Source organism: Canis lupus, chromosome 18 (genome assembly GCF_048164855.1).
Source record: "Canis lupus baileyi chromosome 18, mCanLup2.hap1, whole genome shotgun sequence".
NCBI classification, from domain to species: Eukaryota; Metazoa; Chordata; class Mammalia; order Carnivora; family Canidae; genus Canis; species Canis lupus.
The window spans coordinates 40,235,264-40,256,714 of NC_132855.1; the positions used below are offsets into that span (position 1 = coordinate 40,235,264).

Sequence of the window (21,451 nt, forward strand, 5' to 3'; positions counted from 1 at the left end):
TAAAAGTCTTCCATTGATTCCCCATGGGGTTTCCCCACGGTTTAGGATATTTCATAATTTTATCCCGCCTAGCCTCACCAACCTCATCTACTCTCTACAACAAACGTTCACCTTCTGCTTCCATCAACATTGTCTAATTGGTAATGGTGACTACATATATTCCGGCCCTAACCCTTCACCGGAGCTACTGACTTACCTTAATTGCCACCTCCTCCACTGTCCCACTCTTACTCAAATTACTACCCCAACCCCACCCTCCTTCCTGTAGGTCAGGGTTGGAGCTCAAGTCCACCTGCCTGCCAGCTGGTCACACCCCTGTCTTCCCTCCAGGCCTACAGCACTTACCATCTGGACTACCACGCAGGCTCTCAGTGACTTGTCATGGTCTTTCATGTGCTGGCGCATCTGACACGATCGCTAGAGGAAATGACCTGCATGCTCAGTGGGGGTGATTGAAGAGAATTTCATCAGGTCCAATTTGTAGAAATGTGGGTAGCCAAGAATGCTGAAGCGCCTGGGATACAAACAGCGGGAGGAAGCTTCCACTACCCCTAGGTCTGAAGGAACAAGTGGAGGAAGCAGTTACTATTGCCCAAGGGAAACAGGAACTTAGGAGAAGTGCTCCCCACAGGAGGTATGCCCAAGGAAGTCCTCTGGCCAGGACCCAGGGGGGAGGGAGTTTGTGCTTAGAAGTGCAGCTCAGTTTGTATGTCTTGCTTTCTGAATCCAATTGATGGTGATACCCTACTGTTTTTCACCTTTTGTCAATCAAACACCGACTTGGATTTCCCCCGAATCTGGAATAGGGTGGTGAGAAACATCTTCCCTTGTGACTCGGGACAGTTTCTGGACTCCTGGACCTTGAAAAGGCCCCTGGTACCTAACTTCTATTTCTAACACATCCTTAAACTCCCCATGATAGTTGTGTTTTGTCAAGTCTTCATACTTGATAAACATTGAGAACTAATCCACCAGGGCAGCCCGGGTGGCTCAGTGGTTTAGCACCACCTTCAGCCCAGGGCAGGATCCTGGAGTCCTGGGATCAAGTCCCAGGTCAGGCTCCCTGCATGGAGCCTGCTTCTCCCTCTGCCTGTGTCTCTGCCTCTCTCTCCCTATGTCTCTCATGAATAAATAAATAATTAAAAAAAGAACTAATCCACCAATGTCTTTAATTTAGAAAGTACAAAGTCATACTGTTATTTTATTTCCTAGGCTGGATTAGCATATATTTGCATAATTGTTCTCCAGTATCATTGAGGCATACCTATATCTGAGAAAGCCAATTAGTAAAGAAGAATTTTAAGCATACCTAATCCACTTAGTATTGCTAAAGACGGAGAGAGAGAGAAAGAAAGAAAAGGAAAGAAAGCAACTGTTTCTTGAATGATAGTTTTTCATATTTCATGTATTGCTTTGCCTTGGTGAGAGGTATAACTAAAATTATAAAGAAGGCAATTTATTACTAAAATATAGGTTTTGAAAATCATTTCTAATCAACTCTTTTACAGTAGGCTGACAGAAAACTAGCTCAGTTTGATAGTACCTAATTAAAAACAAAACACTGTATACTTTTTATTCTTCTTGGTAAAAACAAACAAAAACATTGTGCCACTGATAGTGAGTCTTGCAGTGACTTGGCATCAACACCCCCCTCCTCCTTCCACTTATTTCACAGAGCCACATATTTAGTGGTTCCAAATAAGTTCTTGAAAGTGAAAGAATAATTGAATGAAATTCTTCAACCCTCCCTATTCATTCATTCTGATGGCCAATAACCCAGACCTCTAGGAATCTCATTGCTCATCTAAATTCCTTCTGCTACAAAGTTAATCTCCTCCTACTCTTCCCCTCTTTGAAGAGGGAAAGATGAAAACTCTGTCCACATGCTACATTTTCAGTGACTCCACAGCCTTCATGAAATAGTAAAAGGAGTCATTGCATCCTTGATAAACCCATTAGCAAAAGGGCAAATTTTCCTAAAGTAATTAATCTGCTTGTTTGCTAATCATCCAAGTCCACGTTATTTCAACCTTCATCTCCCACCTCAAAAAAGACCAAGAAGGTCAAAGACCTTGTTTGTCTTTCCCCCCATTGATTCTAGCCCTAAGCAAGGTGCCTAGTGCATAGTAGAAGCTCAATAAATATTTGCCAATGTGAGCAAAAATCTACCTTATATCACCTTTGGCTGTAGCTTCACTCTAAGAATACATCATCTTACTGGTAGAAAACTCTCTCTAAATAATAATAATAATAATAATAATAATAATAATAATAATAAAAGTAACAAGGGCAATGATAAAAAGAAAATGCTTACTGTTCTATGTGATTTAATGTGTAAGCAATTTAACCCTCTGATGGGGTTTTAGAACATGCTATCCCATTGGATTGTACCTTGGCATATTGAATACTTTAAGCTGAAGGAGTTTGAGAAAACAGCAGAAGCAAGAAAGTCACTCTGATCCACCCCACATCTTCTCCCCTGAAACGGTCATAAAACCCTCCCATGGGAGGTGCTCTCCCTGTACCTGGAGGAAAGAAGCATCTTTATCTCTTAAGACAAAGGAACACCAGAAAAGAATCCTAACAAACAGGACTTGCTAAGTTTCCCCTCATACTCCTTAAGGATCCATCATATTTTCTGCTCAACTGCCTACGCTTACTCAAACTTGACATAAAAACACTCAGTTCTGTTTCTTCAGGTCCTCATTTCCTTATGAAGTTTCTGTGTCATGTAAAACGTATGCTTTTCTCCTATAATCTTTGTCAGTTTAACTTTGAGGCCCAACTGAAACCCTAAAAGAGTCTAGGAGTACTTTCTCCTCTACTCCTCAAGACAATCATATAAAACTTTCATGCTATAGATACATTATTCCCATTTTATAAGTGCAGAAACTGAGTCACAGAGCAAGCGCGTCGTTTTCCCTAGATAAGGGATCTAGGGATCAGATAAGGTTGGAAGTCAGAAAATGAACCCAGGTAGACGGGCACAAACCGAAACTCTTAACATCTAACTTCAATGTATTCAAAGGAGAGTGACAATGAATTTTTTGTGTGTTTCAAAGAAAATAAGGGAATCATTTGGATTTTCTTAAAGTTTTGAAAGTATGCCAGTTAAAAACTTCTTGAGTTCTTCACAATCGGATGAGTAAAAAAAATAAGGCTCAGCTGTTCTTTCCAACATCGATAACCCACTGCAAATGGTTTGTTACTTTTCTTATTTGTACAATCAGCTTTCGACTGCTGTGTTTTTTATTAGAAGCCACTGGGTTCAGGATGGAAGGACAAAGTGGCAATATAACACTAGGTGATTAAGAAATAGAACACAAGTGTGTCTAGATCCTGAGAAGGGAAGAAAGCTGGATAGGTGGTCTTCCCTCATATTAAAGATCTTTCCTCACATGTAACTTACAAAAGAGAAGAGGTTTGTTTTCTCAGGACACTAAATGACTATTTACAGAAAGTTACAAAAGCAGCATGAGGACATCATTTCCTCTGTTGCTGGTGCCTGGGGTTCTGTGAATGAGGAGAGTGAAGGGAAATGAAAGGACCAGGTCAGAGATGGAGACGGGTGGGAGAGAATGATTATGGTAGCATTTCCTTATTAGTATTAAAACACTTTTTCTGGGGCACCTGGGTGGCTCAGTTGGTTGAGCATCCAACTCTTGATTTTGGCTCTGGTCATGATCTCAGGGTCGTGAGGGCAAGCCTCATAGTTGGGCTCCGCGGTCAGCAAGGAATAGCTTCTCTCCCTCTCCCTCCTCCTCATCCTCCCCCTGTTTCTTTGTCCCTCCTCTTCCCCTGCTCAAATGCATCCACTTTCTCTCTCTAAAACAAATAAATACATCCTAAAAACAAAACAAAACAAAAAACCCATTCTCGTTCCTACAGCAACAATTTGCCTTTTATTTGTATTTACCCTTTACTTTCTTTTGAAAATATTATTCATTTACAGGTATATTTCCTCATTCTCTTCCCCCCCACCCCCAAATGTTGAAGAAAGCAATGAAACATGTAGAGCTCTTCAGAGATCTACTGCTTGTAGTCAATTGGAAAAAAAGTCTAATTGATAGGTAAACAACTCCCAAAGATGAAAGGAGACAAGAGCTTTATTTAAGTCCCCTAAATAAAAGTTCAAAGATGAGGAGAAATAAGTTAAATTCATGAGTAAACAATTCAAAACAAGTAGGCATATATTATGTGCTAATTAGCATAAAATGTTTAAGCACAAGCAAGCAGATAGAGAAACATTTCCTAATGCAAGGAACATCCTCTCCCTTTGTCCTTAGAGTAGGTTTTATTGACAAAGACAGTGCATCACAAATTTTTCAGCCAGAATATTCCCAAAGGAGAGGGGAGCATGCACTTCTGCCCAGTATTCTAGGATGTGTCCCAAACACCACTTGCTACAATTTTTTGAAGGACCAATGTTTTTATATGAATCGTTTATACAAATTCAGCATCCTCTTCTACAATATAGTACAAATTTGTTTTAGTACAAATTAGGTCTCTCAAAATATTTGAGAAAGACTGAAGAAAATCAGAAAGATTATTGTATCTACCCATGACTTTTCCTACAGGGCACTGGGACTATGAGAATCCCGGTTTAGAAGCACGGCCTAGGTGGTGGGCGGGTGGAATATTTGACATCATCTCTACTCAAAACTCAAGCATCTAAAGTTAAATAAGATGAAGAATCACACAAGTAAAAGAAACCTGCTCACACCTGGCAAATGGATTTTTTTGTGCTTAATTACTTTCACTCTCACCTCTGAAAGAGCGACACTAAGAGGCAATGAGCTCACCTAAGAGTGATTAGCAAGAACAAAAAATCGAAGCCCAGTTGGACTCATAAACCCTGAGGTCCAGAGGTTAATCAGCTACATGTCACGTTCAGCAAACTACTAACAAGCCTGATTGACACACTTATCTTTCCAAGTTTCTCAAAATTCTACCATTTTCAAAAAGTCTTTTGACTTTTGGTAGCCAGCCATTGCTAGTCAAGTGCTCCTTATCTTCCAGCTAAAATGCTCTGAAATGTCAGCCTATTACTCCATGAGCCCAAGCAATCAACTTGAGTTCTTCCCTTTGCACGCTTCCTTGTACACATCTCATTAAACTTTCTTATCAAATACATGGGAGCCATTGAGTGTGCAAATATTTTCCCAAGGGGAGTACTATAAACAGAAAATCATACTAAAATAAAAGAGTTTCTAGATGTTTGGAGAAACTGAAAGTGAATACATTTACACTAACAGCACCAGGAGCTCCCTCTATGTCACAGAATCCCTTCACTCTTTATATTCATGCTTAAAAGGAAAATCACACTTCAGGTCAGAAACACGACTCTGAAACGCAAGCACTAAAAATGAGTCTGCACCTGTACTCTTGCCCCTGACGCTTGACACTGCAGTTTGCTGCTTGTATGTCCGGATCCTCTGCTAAATGGTGAGATTCTGGAGGGCAGGAGTCCTCGCTTTAGATTCATCACTGCATCTCCAGTCTCTGGCTCAACAAGCATATGTTGAAATGTCCATTCTTTGACTATTAAGTGGACCAGTCTTGGTTTTTCGTGTCTACTTTAACTCCAAGATCTCCTTGTTTTGACTAGGCTCATCTGCTCTCTTCAACAAAAATAAGCAGAAGAGCTTCGAGTGGGGATAGGAGTTTGCAAAACTAGTGACAATAATTTCTGCTAAGTGCTAACGTTGGACGGAAGGGGGGTTGAGGAGGGAACCCTTGAGATTAAGAGGCCAATCACAAAGCCTATGATTTTGGCAAAGAACAGTAATATAAACTTATTACTGATAAGGGAGAGAATGAGATTGTAAGAAAAACTGGGTCCCATTTCAGATGAGATGATATATGAAAAGTTTTACAAAAATATATCAGGCACCAAGTAAAAACACTATACACATCAGTTATTACTGTTGTCAGTACCTTCTGGGCACATTCTTGTTTTTGAGAATTCCTTAACTTTACTTCCTGTTTATTTCCCCTCACCATGCTACCCTAGGATTAATGACAGAGTTTGTCAAGTGTTTTGAAATCCCTGAAGTGTTATAATCAACCCAAGTACCATTTTATTTATGCAAACTGTGTCTACCCGGTGAGTCCACTTAAATATCTAGGATTGGGAACTTCTGTCTCATAAGGTTTAATAAATGATTCCCTCTGGCTCTAAAAGCAAGTACTTTTTCAATGACAATGGGAGGGAAAGCAAAGGAATTGCTCTGTGACATCTGTTGTGCAATGTTCTTCGAATGGCACATCTCGATAAATGCATGAGAGTCCTTGGAGAGTTACTGCACACAGTGAAGAGAGAGTGGTAAAAATCCCAGTATCTCTGTAAAGGAAGGCAAGAGAGGTTAAAGATAGAAAAGCCCCAGAGTTTACATCAATAGAAATCAACAATGACATTTAATCCCTACTTTATAATTTTTTTTTCATTTTTTTTTTTAATTTATGATAGTCACACAGAGAGAGAGAGAGAGGCAGAGACACAGGCAGAGGGAGAAGCAGGCTCCATGCACCGGGAGCCCGACGTGGGATTCGATCCCGGGTCTCCAGGATCACGCCCTGGGCCAAAGGCAGGCGGCAAACCGCTGCGCCACCCAGGGATCCCCCTACTTTAGCATTTAGTCCCTACTTTATACACAGTGGTAGCTTTCTAGGGTCTCTGACAGTGAGACAACATTAAAAATGAAATTGAGATGGGAGCTGAGGCAGTGGTACCTAAGGAGAAAAGGGAGACAAGGGGATGTAACACTCTACAATTCAGAACCCAGGAAGTGAGATAAAATATACTCGTATGAACTATCTGCAGCAGTGTATATCAAAACAGCAATTTGAAATTAATCGAGATTCTACTATATATCCTTTATGTGCCTTATGTGGCCCATACATTCAGATATCTATTCTATTAATGATGCTCAAGCAGGTTAAGTAACTTTTTCAGGGTAAGATAGTTCAAAAGTAGCAGAGTAGGATTGTATCTAAGCAATCAAAGCAATGAGCTTTGTACTCTGGGCCTCGTACTTGTCCACCCGTTGGAGACAGCCTGTGACTGCTAAAACCAAGAACAACAGGCTTGGTGGGAGGACTGATTTACAAAGGCAGCAAAGTCCATTTGCAGAGTGAGAACTTAGCTTTGTCAATGGCTTTCTGCATGACTCATTAAAGATTTTTAATATGGTTCCTGCCTACTTAAAGGCTACAAGATAACTACAAGTCAATGAAACATGGGCACATGAATGGTACAGTCAGGTAAGTGTCTGACTCTTGGTTTAGGCTCAGGTTATGATCTCAGGGTCCTGAGATCAAGCCCCACATGGAGCTCTGTGCTCAGTGTGGTGTTTGCTTGAGAACCTCTCTCCCTCTCCCTCTGTCCTTCCTGCTCATTCTCTTGTCTCTGTCTCTTTAAAATAAACAAATATTTTTTTAAAAAGTGAATGAAATAATCTACATGAAAGACTAATCTTCTGGTAAAATATTATAGAAGCAACTCAAATATTATTATTATTAAATTATCTAAATTATTGAGGAGAAAGTAAACCTGTCACCTTTATACAAATGTTCAACTTTCTTTTTAAATGGAGAAATCCTCAAGACATTTCCAAATGTTACATACTTGATGCATCTATTTATTTTTACACCTGTGTTTTTTTTAAAAAGATTTTACGTGTTTGAGAGAGAGAGAAAGAGTGCACACAGAGGGAGGGAGAGGAAGAAGCAGACTCCTTGCTGAGCAGGGAGCCTGACTTGGGGCTTGATTCCAGGATCCTGAGATCATGACCTGAGCTGAGGTCAGACCCTTAACCAACTGAGCCACCCAGGAGCCCTGGCCTGATGACACAGTTAAAATGCATTTTATAACCATTTGCCTTATTGCATTTGAGTAGGTCTTGAAAGCATTCTCAAGACTAGTTTTTAAATAGAACTTTCTGTACTTCTATTGCAGTCTCAAACTATTTTACAGTGAAAAGCACAGAAAGTGAATGGATTCTTTACCTCCAGGTCATCATCAGGGATAGCTCTTTTCCACTTTACATTCCACTTGATGTGTTCATAGGCATTGACTACAACTTCGATTGCTTTGGGATAAGAATGGCAAGCCTGTATCACCTGTAGAGGAAGCACACAGCTTTATTTGTTCAATGTACATCTATGATTCATTCATTCTCACAGAGTCGTTGGGAACTTACGGTCCTGTTAGGCTACCTGAAGCCCTGAAATGCTTTTGCAAAGCCTCATGCCTTTGAGTTTTCAAACACCTGCCAGTCTTGAGATCGATGGGAGGATGAATAAAATCACACACTTCCTTCAACATTTAGAAGCTAGTTGAAAAGAAGTGCTAACAAAGAAGGCAGGAGTCCAATGAAAGGTACATCCTGTCCTTACAACCCTCACCCCTCCCCACCAGCTTCTCTGTATCCACAGGAACACCTCTAGCTTCTTTCTGCCAATCTGATCCTATCCCCAGAAGCCCTTTGAGTGTGACCTGTTTTCATTTCAAAGGGATCCAGCTGGTTCTGCAATGTGCCCCACAACTAGTCCACAGGGAACCCACAGCAAAAGTACTCTTGATTTTGAATTTTCCCATCATGAGGTACATGTCAGTTCCATTCTTCCCTTGGGACTCTAGAAAACATGTATCAAGCTCTCTCTGGAGTCCTCTTCAAGATCCCTTGCTGGATGGGAGATGAGGAGAAAGCCACTCATTGCTGTCATTGGGAGGGAGACATCCTTTTGCACTGAAACAACTTTCTCCAAAGAGAAGTTCTTCCTGACTTCCCAGTCCTTGTCAGCCTCAGCCTATTGTAGCTGGGCAAACGTCACACATTGGTTTTCCCCATCTCCTTTACAAGTCCACCATAAGTCATCCAGCATTGCATTTTTCAGTGTGGGCTGCTAAGAACCTATTGTCTTGAGGCCCCAGGCAAAACTGAGACAGAAAGATTATCATTTTGGGGTACTTGGGTGGCTCAGTGGTTGAGCTCAGGTCGTGATCTCAGGGTCCCAGGATTGAGTCCTGCATCAGGCTCCCTGTGGGGAGCCTGCTTCTCCCTCTGCCTTATGTTTCTGTGTGTCTTTCATGAATAAATAAATAAAATCTTTAAAAAGATTATCATTTTAATGTACAGTTAAGCACTTGCACACACATGTGCACGTGTGTGTGTGTGTGTGTGTGTGGTCACCTAAATGAAGGACCCACATCAGGAAAGAGCTAATATTAAGAGCGTGTTAAGATGGAGCCAGCTGACAGTCCAACCTGCCATGCCAGTCCAAAGAGCTTCAGACTGAACATTTAATAGGAGGCTATTACATTTTCTTAACAAGAAAGGGTTGTATTCAATCGATCCATTCCATTAGGAGGTCTTTATTGAGCACTGTGCTTAGCACTATGACAGTAATTCTGAGAAGTTTACGACCTGGTTTTTGTCTTCAAGGAGTTTACAACCTAGTTGAAGAGAAAAGACGTACATATCTCAAAGAGAGAGCAATGTAAGTCAGTAAATAATAAGAGGCTGGCTTAAAGATCATCAATGTCTCCTGAGTATCATGAGCAAAAGCACAAAGGAGAAAACAAGGATATTAAGGCCACAGAGTAGTGTGAGGCAGCTGAATGGGAGTACACCAAATGGCTTCTCAGCTGGCATAACTGGCAGTCCAGAGAAGGAATGGTAACCGAGACTCTGAGAAAGAATAAGCAGGGCTTAATGACTAACCAGATATGACGAGTAAAGGACACAACTTTTAAGCCTGAGAACATGGACATATGGGGGTGCCACTGACAGGAAATGAGGAAATTGGAAGGACATGCTAATTTGGGGATGGTCAGATCGTGTGGGCAGGAGGATATGTCATATACAATGTCTTAATGTCCGTTAAAAATGTGCATGATAACACTCCACTGGGAAGGCCAAGATGAAGGTGGAGATTTGTGCACTATTAAAGAATTAAATCCACACGGCTCCATAATACTCTAAATGAGAATAAATGGAAATGGTAGAGGACCATGGTCTAAAGCCCGAGGAATCCAAACACGCAGGAGAGAAGAAAAAGGAAAAAAAAAAGTTACAGCCACCATTTTTTTTTAAGTACTTATTACATGTCAGGGACTATGTTAAATCATTGCATATTTGCCTTGCTCAATCTTCAAACAATCCTACAAGGTCAGCCCTTATACCCATTTCACAGATGTAAAATTTAAGACCAAGAACATTTAAACTCTAGGTTATTTAGCTAGTAAGTGACTGAGCTAGGATTAAAACTCAGGTCTGTGTGACTCCAAAAGTCAAAAGTAAACCAGGCCTTTCAGAGTGAAAAACATCAAGTGAGGAGAGCATTGGAAGCCGGGCTAGCACCAGAGCCATTAAGATTAGAGAGAGGAAGACTAGATACCACCAGATCTGATTAGAAGTCTAGTTTACCAAGGGTTGGATGGGTTCCAACAAGGAGAGATCAGACTGAGGTTGACAGGCTGGATGCACAGCTGTAACTAGGGCTGACCTATCCTCATCTTTAAGACCTTGGTGTCATAGCATACAGGGTTTTAGAGACCCAATAAATAACTTGCTTTCCTGAGTCTAGAAACTATTGAAAAACGAGATGAAGATGACAATCTGAGATCAGAATGCCATTTTTATTACTAACAAAACTGATTACATATAATATGTTGAATTATGGGACTACATCAAGCTTCCCAGCACTCCACTCCAAGATTAAATTTGCATCCCCAAACTATGGACCTCTGCCTGATGTAAAGAGCTTGTTCTTGGACGCTTACCACATAAAAGAACCAAGAACTCAGTTCTTCTCTAGGCCCACAGTTAAGCAACCAGTTCAATTCTTCCACCCAACTCATCAGTAGGTTAAGCGGAATAAGATAAGGTTGGGGACAGAGGTTGGTGGAACAATTTTAGCAGAACTTCTCTTAGAAATGCATGAGACTAAGGAGATGGCAGCAATTCTCTAATATAACACATCAAAACCTGGCTCCAATGGCCCAGATCCAATGGGAATCAGAAACAACAAAATATGGTGAGATGAAGCAGTCATGAGAGTGGGGATATCAGGAAAGAAAGATTTATAAGAATTTATTGGAGCATAGTTTCAAATCAGGAGACATGGCCTCAGTAGAGAACTGTGTCAGCCCCAGGAGACAGGCCAGCCAGAGGGCCTTAAGATAAGGGAGCTTTATTGAAATAGAGGTTAGAGTCAATGGCGTGCAAAAAAATGTTCCATAAGAGGCTTTCTGGAAAAGAAAACACTGCGTGTATATGTTCATAAATGCAACACAAATTTTTGCTAATATAAAGAATGTGCAGCCCACAATTTATGAATAATAAAATACTCAGTACTCCTCATTTCCTATTTTATATAGTTAATTGGTTCTCACAGAATGCTTTCACTGATTTTGTATCAATTTTGCATGGATATTGAATTGCATTCATAGCCAAAATCAATGTCTGCAATTGAAGAACACATGTAGTTGTTATATGAATGTTGGTTGATATTTTTATTACATGAAAGAATAATTGTTTCACAAATATGAAACAATGAAGACCTATTTTAGAACTTCACTCATTCATCAATGACATGAGTAACTTTTTTTGAAATATATAATAGCTTTTGAATCCTGGAATCGTATTTCTGCATTTTTTGGTGCTATTCACAATGTCAGAGCTCCAGACACTGACTACCTATTTTTAAGTTTAATCTGTATTAGTAACATCCTTTCCATTAATTTCTTAGGTCTAGACATCATCAAAGAAATAAATTAAAGTCTGATTGGTAGCATTTGCTGATTTCTGTGGCGTAAATACTACCATCACAGCCTATTCATAACTACTAACCTGGGGTCACTGCATGGTTGGGAAGGGATGTGCAGTAACAAATCATTACAGAATGTTTCCACCACAGGGGTATAAAAGATGCATATAACATCAAGAGTATAGGTGTGTAGAGTAAAATAATTAAGAGATATAATGAAAATAATTTTAAAATAGTGTTTTAAATACCTATTATCTTTGTTTTTAGTATACTTTATTTGTTGTAAGTTTATGTGACTTAATTTTCAGTAATGGCTGCACTTAATAATCAGCTTGTACAGTTCCTGAAATAAGGCATTGTGAGTCAATTCCCAGCAATCAGCTGCTTCCAGTTGGCCCATATATAAGCACCATCATAAGCCATCACAGACTAACTGTATCTGAAGCTCTAAATCAGTGAAGGTGATTGGGTCCAAATGAGCGCAACATAAATAGTTGCTTAATGCAGGGGAACCATTCAACTACACATTCTGGGTGCAGTGCACAAAGTTGAGCTGCTGACCATGGTTTTGTCAGGCAGGCCGAAACCAAATAAAGAGCAATCCTATATCATCAACCCATAAGAAGGTAAAGAAGTAGGTTGGAGCCAGAGACCCATCGCTAAAGGACCTCTGAAGAGTCATCATTTTTGTGTCTACAGAAAGTATAGCCAGAAGGGCTTCCAACTCGCTGTGTGGCTGTCAGGGTGGGAATTTTTCAGCACTTAGGTCTTAGAAAATTAAGGCAAATGGGGCTGCTCTGTTCTCTAGAGCTAGGATGAGGATGACAGATAGGTTAGCTCCAAGTAAAAGAGACAGACAAAATCTGAGGCTGACTCATTAATTTGTATACTAGTTACAAACTACTGCCACGGTATCATAAAATGTTAGAGTTGCAAGAGACCCTAAAAATTGCTAACCTCCCCACCTCCTCTAATTTGGAGATGGGAAAATTGAAACCAGAGAGGCACACCGTAAGAGGAGGCATGAGGACTTAACCTCATGTCTTCTTACTCTGAGTTTAGTGCTCTTTCAAATATATTCTGATTACCTTCTTTTAATCTTAGATAATGGCCAATGAAATTAGTAGTTTAAGGACACAAATCTCATTGCACAGATATTCTGAAACAAGAAGCGCTCTTAACCATAATTACTTTAGGCTGAGTTTTGTTGAAATTTCAAAAGAATTCTCTTTCGAATGTAAAGATGTTGCTGGTAATATAAAAATAGCAACCATTGGGAACTCCATCTACATCCTTCTCTAAAACCCTCTAGCTAATCCTTTCTGAAAGGATGATCTGTGGTGAAAAGTACATTCTCAGTTGATAATCCAAAATAGAAATTTAAATTTAAGAGTTGCTAGTACAGAGATGATAGCTGAAATTAATCCAAGGCTTGTATCAACAACATGTATATAATGGAATTATACATAAAAAGGTGTGGAGAAATCAGAAAGCTTATAGCAAGGCTCTGCACAAGGTTTAAATGTGCACTCAGAAAACTGGCCTCAGCTCTACATTAATTCCCTGGCCACACTCACTCTTCATGGAAGCCACACTGGTTATATTTAAGGACAATATGCTCACATACCCAACAAAGATAATTGGTCCCCAGGTATTCCTTACTTTCTCCTTCTTGCCAACACCTTGATCACTGAAGAGATATAGTTAAAAATTACCCTCCTCTTGCAACACATTACCTAATTCCCAACTAAGGTTTCCAGATTTAACAAATATTAATAATATAAACTGCCAGATTAAAATTGAATTTCAGATACACAACACAGAATCTTTAGTGTAACCATGTCCCAAATATTGTGTGGGACATATTTATATTAAAAATTACTTATTATAAAAAATTACTTCTTATATATCTAAAGTTCGTATTTAACCGAGCACTTGTATTTTATTTGGCAACATTAGTCTCAGTTCCCATTCAGAAATAGTTCAAACTAAGTTATGGACACAGGAAGTCCATCCATTCATAGTTCAGGAGCCTACTTCACGCATCTGGTGCCTTCATTTGCACCTGGCACACTCCCATAGATCACAGGGAGATAACTTGTTACCTTTTATTCGGCTGGAGGAAAACTTAAGTAGTTCTTAACCCGCAGTCTTTAGATGCACAAAGTTCAAAGCTCTCACTGCTGTCATTAGGTTTTGCTGACACTGACCACTATGTTTTCTGCTGACAGAAGATGGTTCTCACGGCAGGAAAGGCTTCGTTAGGAGCCCGACAGCCTCCCAGCTCTGTTCACTGGCACGTCAGGCATCTTCCAGAACTAAGACAGTTGGACCCATTGTCTCTAGGCCTCAAAAATTATTGTAATAGGCAACAACACAAAAAAGATCCTCAAGAGGCGTCAAACTTCAAATCATCACTCTACCCTGACTACCAGGAACCTTGACCATCAAGTGAGAAAAGATGTCAGTGGACTCTGAGGGAGAAGCTTCTGCTGGCTTCTCTGGGAGCCTGGAAGACGGAAGATACCCAATAAACTTCATTTTCTGTGAGTCTCTGCTGTCTCTATTCTCTCTTCATGGAAGAACAGTAGGATAAAGATTTCTTTCTACAGCGGTGGTTACCGGAGAGACCTTTAGACACTTCCCTTCATCATCTGACCCCTGAAGGCATAAATTAAAAAACAGATTCAGGATAAATCTCTCCACCACTTTTCCAAGACAAGTGCCACCTCTGCAAGCCACTTCAACAGAGAAATTCTTAGGCTACCTCTGCTCCTTTATATTGATATATCTGTGTACAGAAAGGTACTTAATGGTCAGAGAGACCACTTGTATTCTGGGCTTCATTTGCAGCATTGTTCAACAGCAGAAATCATCCTTACTTCCCCCAAACCCTTACATACCTTTCCCTCCCCTAGAAAAATGTCTTTCTTGCCCTACAAGAAAACCCAATCTTGGCTCCCCAGGGTGTCACTTCCTTCTGAATTATGCTGAAAGAAAAAAAACCAAATGTCCTTTTGTACCCTGGAAAGCAATTGCAGACCCTATAATTCTTCCCCCCCCCCCTTATGTAATTTATACATTGGTTTTCAGTGAAATAAACCCTCTACAAATTTGCTTTGTATTTGGAAGACAGCATCTTCAGCTCTGACCTTGTTCCTTGTAAATAAGGAAACTGAATTCCCCATCCACAAGAGAACAAATCACTTTATCTTCTGGATAAATGAGTCAGTCATTTACTTGTCGTAAAGATGACTTTCTCTTTGGAAAGTCGGGCTGTGGAGGAGTTGTGCTAAATCACTTTGAAGCATCTGCATAGTAAATTGAAGAGTTTTTCTTTACTTTTCCTTTGGAAGGAGGCCAGTTCTCTCACACTGCCTGCTGGGTAGCAACAAAAATGTTTATAATACCAGCCATCAACCAGTAGCCAATTCTAACCTAAATCTCTTTAGCATATGGCCAAACTGGTGGAACTCAGAGAAGTGAAAGCGGACTGAATGAGAACACACTAACTCTGGATAATGTCCTTGGAACACACAATCGTACACCTAGTTTACAGGCGAGCAGAGCCACTGAAGTAAGGCCAATAGGGTGGATTGCTACAATAGACCAGGCTTTCATTTTGAGAGGAGGATGATGGAAGGAGACAATTTTGTTGAGCGCCACTACTGGGCTGGATGATTGACATATCTTACCCACCTATTTCTGAAACATTTTGGAAAAGCTGATCTTTTTACCTTCATTGTTTAGATGAGGAAAATGAGATCTGAGAAATAAGGGACTTGTTCAGAAATCATATAGCACATAAATGGCCAAGTCAGGATTCATCGCTAAGTCTCTGCTCCTAATCCTCCTTGCTGTCACCTCTCAGAGGACTGCTTCTGTGAAGAGGACCTGGGGACCTTTACATTTGTAAGACTTCTCTCTGGTGAGCAGAAACCCCACAGGAAGGCCCATTCTCCTAAATCTTCCTCTCAAAGGGGAATGAGGAAAGGGTATTCTAATTACTTTCACTGAGACCTGTTTCATCCACAGCCAGCCAGCAGTGAGTTTCAGACTAAAACACCATATTTAGTCTCTGGGCAGTCTCACACATTGTTTCTTCTGGTTGGAGAAGCCCCTGTGGCTAAAGCAGGCTCAGGCACCAATTTAACTCATCTACAAATATGTAATAATAGCAATAGTGACAGCTGCCACTTCTCTATGGTTGCCACGGACCAGGCACAGTGCCACCACTTTTCAAGTATTATCTTGGTTCATTCTCAAAGCAGACTTATGAAGAGGCTATTATTATTCACAGATAAAGTGAGGCAGGTATGTTTCTCTGGAATCTCCATGCCCTTCATCCCTCTCCATCCTTTTCTCTGGAAAGAAGGTGGCCTTAGAACATAAATACACACAAAAATATGCTTTGTGGAGTGAGCTGTGTTAGAAAGAGATCAATTGTCTTCTAGAAGTTGCACTATGAAGATGGCCAGACTAATGCGACATAGGTGTGGAAAGAAGATGGACGTAGACCAAGGAAGAGGTACTTGCAGATGTGGGATGGGGCTGGGGCAGACACGCTGCAAGGGCTGACAGTGACTCAAGAGAAAGAGTAAAGAAAGATTTGCACCATCCTCTGGGCTCTGAGTATATCTGTGTGTTACTAGTAAGATTAATATCCTTCTGATGTAGGACCATGTCTGCACATGATTACTGAGGTAATAAGGGCAGAGTGTACCCATTTCACAGGGGAAGAATCTGAGGCTCAAGAGGCTTATGTTATGTATTCAAAGTCAAATTCTTAGGTCAGTGGCAAGACCCACATTTGTTTGGCCCCGAAGTCCATGATTCTTTATTCCTGGCATGGATAACTTGGCTAAGTCTGGAATGAATGAATTATAAGAGACAGTGCGGAGATAAAAATTTAAAGCAAGAACAATTCCATATGCCATTTAAAATGCGCTCTGCTGAAAGATGGCAAGTATTTGCCTGTCTGACACCACTGGCCTCTTCAGTAGACTTAATGTGGCTTTCCCATCTTTCTCACCTCAGTCCGGCAGAAGCTGCTACCAGGTCACTGGTGCTCACACAAGGAATGGAGAATTACCTGCCACTCTTGTTCTCCTTTTTACCTCTTGGCCCCAGATTTCAAACAAACAGGACCAAGACAAAGCAGCCAGGGTTGTGTGTGTAAATGCAAGGTCAGTTGGAGAATCAAAGGGAGTTAGGCTCAGATAAGCTTGAGTTACCAGGAGAGTTGAGATCAAGTCATCCTTGGAGTCTCGGGGGACCCAGCTGAGCACCTGGCTCTGTACGTGGCACCCTTGGACATAAGCTCACCTTGTGGAACTGTGGAGGGTATATGCGAGCAGCCCCGTGGTTCAAGAGCAGCTGATAGCAGATCTCGGGCTGCGCGGCCGGGCGCACAGAGGTGACCTTCAGCACATACTGGATGGCAGCACAGCCGTTGATGTCCATGAGGTTGGCTTCGGCGCCGGCCTCCAGCATCATGTGCATGAGCACGTGGTCACAGTTCCAGGCTGCCTTGTGCAGCGGAGATTTGAAGTCATCATCCCTGGCGTTAACCTCGGCCTTGTAGTCCAGCAGCATGCGGCAGATGAGGTGGTGCTCTCTGCTGTACTCCTGCTCCTTAAAGCGGAGGGCCCAGTAGGTTGCGATAGCCAGCGGAGTCTCCATGTGGGCGTTCACGCTGTCCACGATGGCCCCATGCTCCACGTAGAAGGCCACCAGCTCCGGGAGGCCGAAGTGGGCAGCTGTGTGCAAGGGCGTCTCCTCATCCTGGTTGTTGGTCTTCATGTTCACATTGGCCCCTAGAGAGATTGAGGAAGATAATTACCGAGTAAACGTATGTTGCCCTTATTCCCGAGGTTCAAGACATTTCCTTCCTGGCTGCTTCCCTTTATTTTATTTTATTTTATTTTATTTTATTTTATTTTATTTTATTTTATTTACTTTATTTTATTATTATTTTTTTGCTTCCCTTCTAACCCTCTGACTGCCTTACATAAGCCCTGCTTTTCAGGGTTCTTTGTTGGCCCCCAGGGAAGTCAGGCGTTCGAAACAACAGTGCCATCTCCTGGACAAGCAGCAAGCGCACCAGGGTTGGGTAGGTGTGGGGGGACAACAGAGGAAGATTTTGGAGGGAGAGCTGGAGCACTCTGTTGAGATTTTGTTCTTACCCCCAGGTGAACTGGGAAGCACACAGTGATCCCTATCACTAAATAGCTTTTATTGAATAAATAGCAAATATCATTGAAAATAAAGGTGATATTGTAACCTTGGGAGCTCCTACAAGTGGCTTTAAATGTCATCAATTTCTTTGAATGTTTCACGAAATCATGTTTGTTTTTTGTTTTTTTTTCTCTTTCAAAGCTGGGAAACCTGAAAGTTTGGTCCAAGCAAACCTTAGTATCATGGAAATTGCCCAGCGCTGACTGCAAACAGCTGGTACTAGAGCCACCCAAATCTAAGGCTCCCTTGGAGTACAACTGGGGGAAAAAGAGAAACACACACACTGTGACCACCAAACTAGCCTATAGGTCATATTTTGCTTGGAAAGGGGTAGAAGCCAGTATAACAGAAATACTCATTGAAAGAAAGAGAATAACTTAGAGACATATTTGATTTATGGCTGATAATCATTGTTAGAAATACAAATTTGTGCTGTTTGGAAAGCTCCGCAGAAATTATTTAACCAGATCCACTTGTTTAACGCACTGGGAAGTTGAAGTGAATTTTATTTTTCTGATAGAGCATGTTAAGTACTAGAGTGGTCAACTTAAGAAGCTGAAATTTTCCTTCTCTGCCTAATTTAATGGGGTGAATGCGTCGACCCCTAGGGGGCCTACTCTATAATCAATTCTACTGAAAACTTCTATAGCTACTTCAAGTATAATTCTAGCAAGATTTTTTATTATGATGATTGTTATTTCAGCAACTAATATTTATTAAGCACTTACCATTTGCAACATTCTGAGCTAAATGCTTCTCATGTATTGTCTCATCGAATCTTCCTAGCAACCCTTTGCAATACGTGCAATTTTTACCTTAATTTTACAGATGAAAAAATATGTACTTAGGAGGGTAATAACTACATCAAGCTAAGAAGCGATAGAACGGAGGTTTAACACCAGACAGGCTGGCTTCCAAATCTCTTACCACTATACCGTTTTACTTCATAGTACAGTAGTACTAGACTTTTCTAGAAGAAATCTTTTCTGTACTTTGCTCTCTTTTGGTATTTGAAAACTTGAAAGGACTAGAGAAATCACATTGCATTTTGTTAATTTTTTAAAAATCTGTTTTCCATTTATTGTTCCCCTACCCCCTTTTTAATGGCATCCTGTGGTCAGGTGGAACTTATTTGAGAAAGGCAATACTCCCACAAACATGCTCAGGCTCCTATACAAAATCAACCCCCCAGTGAGGTTTCTGCGAGCACTTTGCTCTATAAACTCCGAGGCTGTCTATTCTCTCAACTTGCAGAAAGCAGAATTCTAACCAAAGATGGTCTCACACGGAGCCATCTGTGTTCATCAGTATTCCACCCCGGAGAAGTTCTGGGTCAGGTGTCTTTTCAGGTCAGCCCTTCTTTGCTCTGTAGGGAAATGGAATGAATAAGAATGGCTTCCCAGAAGCCAAATGCAGGGTCACTTCAGACACTGGAGAATTTCCAGTAAGGAAAGGAATCAAAGGGTCAGGATGAAAATTTTACAGGCCAGCTTGGAACAACCACATCCTTTATTTTTTAATGTACTTAGACATTTACAATTGATCCTTGACCTGTTGGTACAACTAGATGTGCTGCATAGTTCTCTTTTCTGAATAGATCTTTATTTTTTTATATTTGAATTGTATCTCTGAGTGTAACTTTTCCAGAGAACATATAAAGTAGGATGATTCGAGGAGTTTTTTTTATTTTAGATTTTGTGATTTATTCAAGAAATTAGTGACCTCAAATGTAAATTCTTGGAAATCTTTAACAAATATGCTTTTTTACTTTTTTACTTTTTATTTTTACTTTTTATTTTATTTTATTTTTTTTACTTATTTATTCATGAGAGGCAGAGAGAGAGAGAGAGAGGCAGAGACACAGGCAGAGGGAGAAGCAGGCTCCACGTAGGGAGCCCGCCGTGGGACTCGATCCCGGGACTCCGAGGTCACACCCTGGGCTGAAGGCGGAGCTAAACCGCTGAGCCACCCGGGCTGCCACTTTTTTAATTTTTAAAAAGGTTTTATTTATTTGTTAGAGAGAGAGCACAAGCAGGGGGAGTGGCAGACAGATGGAGAGGGAGTACAGGCTCCACACCAAGCCTGGGATCATGGCCTGAACCAAAGGCAGACCTTTAACCGACTGAACCACCCAGGCACACCAAATATTCTTTTTTTAAAAAAAGATTTTGTTTGAGAGAGAGAGAGAATGAAACTGGGGAGGAATAGACGGAGAGGGAAAAGTGGAGACCCCACTGAGCAGGGAGCCCTACCAGAATCCAATCCTAGGACCCTGAGATCATGACCTGAGCTGAAGGCTAACGCTTAATAAATACTCTTAATGTGAAAATATAAAATGTTAGTTTTCTAGTACTGCTATAACAAAGTATCACAATCTAGGTTGCTTAAAACAACAGAAATTTATTCATGGTTCTGGAGACTGGAAGTCTGAAATTAGTGTCTGCAGGGTTGGCTTCCTCCAAGGGCTTAAAGAGAGACTGTCTGGTGCCTCTCTCCAGCTTCTGGTGATGGCTGGCAAACCTTGGTGTTCCTTGGCTTATAGATGTGTCACTGCAGGGTCTGCCTCCGTCTTCACATGGCCTTCTCTCTGTGTCTGTGTTTTCACATGGCTGTCTTCTTATAAGGACACCAGTCATCCTGCAGTAGGGGTGCATCCTTCTCCTACTCAGCTAATTACATATAATTACATATACATAACTATATATACTATATGTATATGTACATATATACACATATACATATAGTTATATATATGTATATATATGTGTGTGTATATATATATATATATATATATATATATATATATATATGTAAAGAGAGAGATAGTTTTTAAAATACTGTAAAGCCATCACTCGCAGAATCATATCCCAGGTCAAGAAATCACATACCTCCCAGAGCCAGAGGGGCCCTCCACTTTTCTACTCTCCTTCCCCATCGCAACTTCTGCATCCTTCTGAAGGTACAATTCTCCTGACTACTATGCATTTCTTATAGTTTTACCACCTTTGTATATATCTCTAAGCAAGATAATTTAGTTTCATTTATTTTTGAACTTTATATAAATGAAATAATAAGCCTATTCTTCTATGACTTGCTTCCTTCATTCAACATTATGTTTGTGAAAATAATCGACATTGTGATGTTTAAGCTGTCATTTGTTCATTTTATTGTGTTCTGTCTCACTGCACAAGTGATCTACAATCTATCCATTCTACTGGTGATGGACATTTCTAGTTTCAGGCTCTTCCAAACCCTGCTGCTATGAGTATTTTTGTACATCCTTTGTACCCTGGTGTTCATGTGCAGGGGTTCCTCTGGGTTCTATACCTGTGAGTGGAATTATTAGATCTTTGGGTATGCATACCTTCAACTTCATCAGATGGTATCGAACAGGTCCAGTTTACATTTCTGTAAGCCATGCATGAGGGTTTTTGTGGGGCCA

General features: G+C 40.7%; 1 protein-coding gene and 1 long non-coding RNA gene across 3 annotated transcripts in view; one reads left to right on the forward strand and one right to left on the reverse strand.

Moving 5' to 3' along the window:
* Positions 1-4,088: 4,088 nt before the first annotated feature.
* The window catches only part of ASB4 (ankyrin repeat and SOCS box containing 4), a 60,384-nt gene continuing 43,021 nt past the window's right edge, over positions 4,089-21,451 (reverse strand). The window contains exons 3-6 of one of the 2 annotated variants that reach the window (XR_012011031.1): positions 17,098-17,588; positions 13,878-14,433; positions 8,008-8,121; positions 6,319-6,343 (exon numbers count right to left, since the gene is read on the reverse strand). Coding sequence is in view for 1 of the 2 variants with exons in the window: in XM_072784085.1 (XP_072640186.1) it covers positions 6,155-6,343; positions 8,008-8,121; positions 17,098-17,588 (794 nt within the window). In the remaining variant the exon portion in view is untranslated. Of the gene's footprint in view, positions 6,344-8,007; positions 8,122-13,877; positions 14,434-17,097; positions 17,589-21,451 lie in introns of both variants that reach the window. The other variant, XM_072784085.1, reaches the window with a different exon arrangement.
* LOC140609026 (uncharacterized) lies at positions 15,460-16,391 on the forward strand. Its single transcript, XR_012011035.1, has 2 exons — positions 15,460-16,086; positions 16,227-16,391. It is a non-coding gene; the product is annotated as an uncharacterized lncRNA (long non-coding RNA).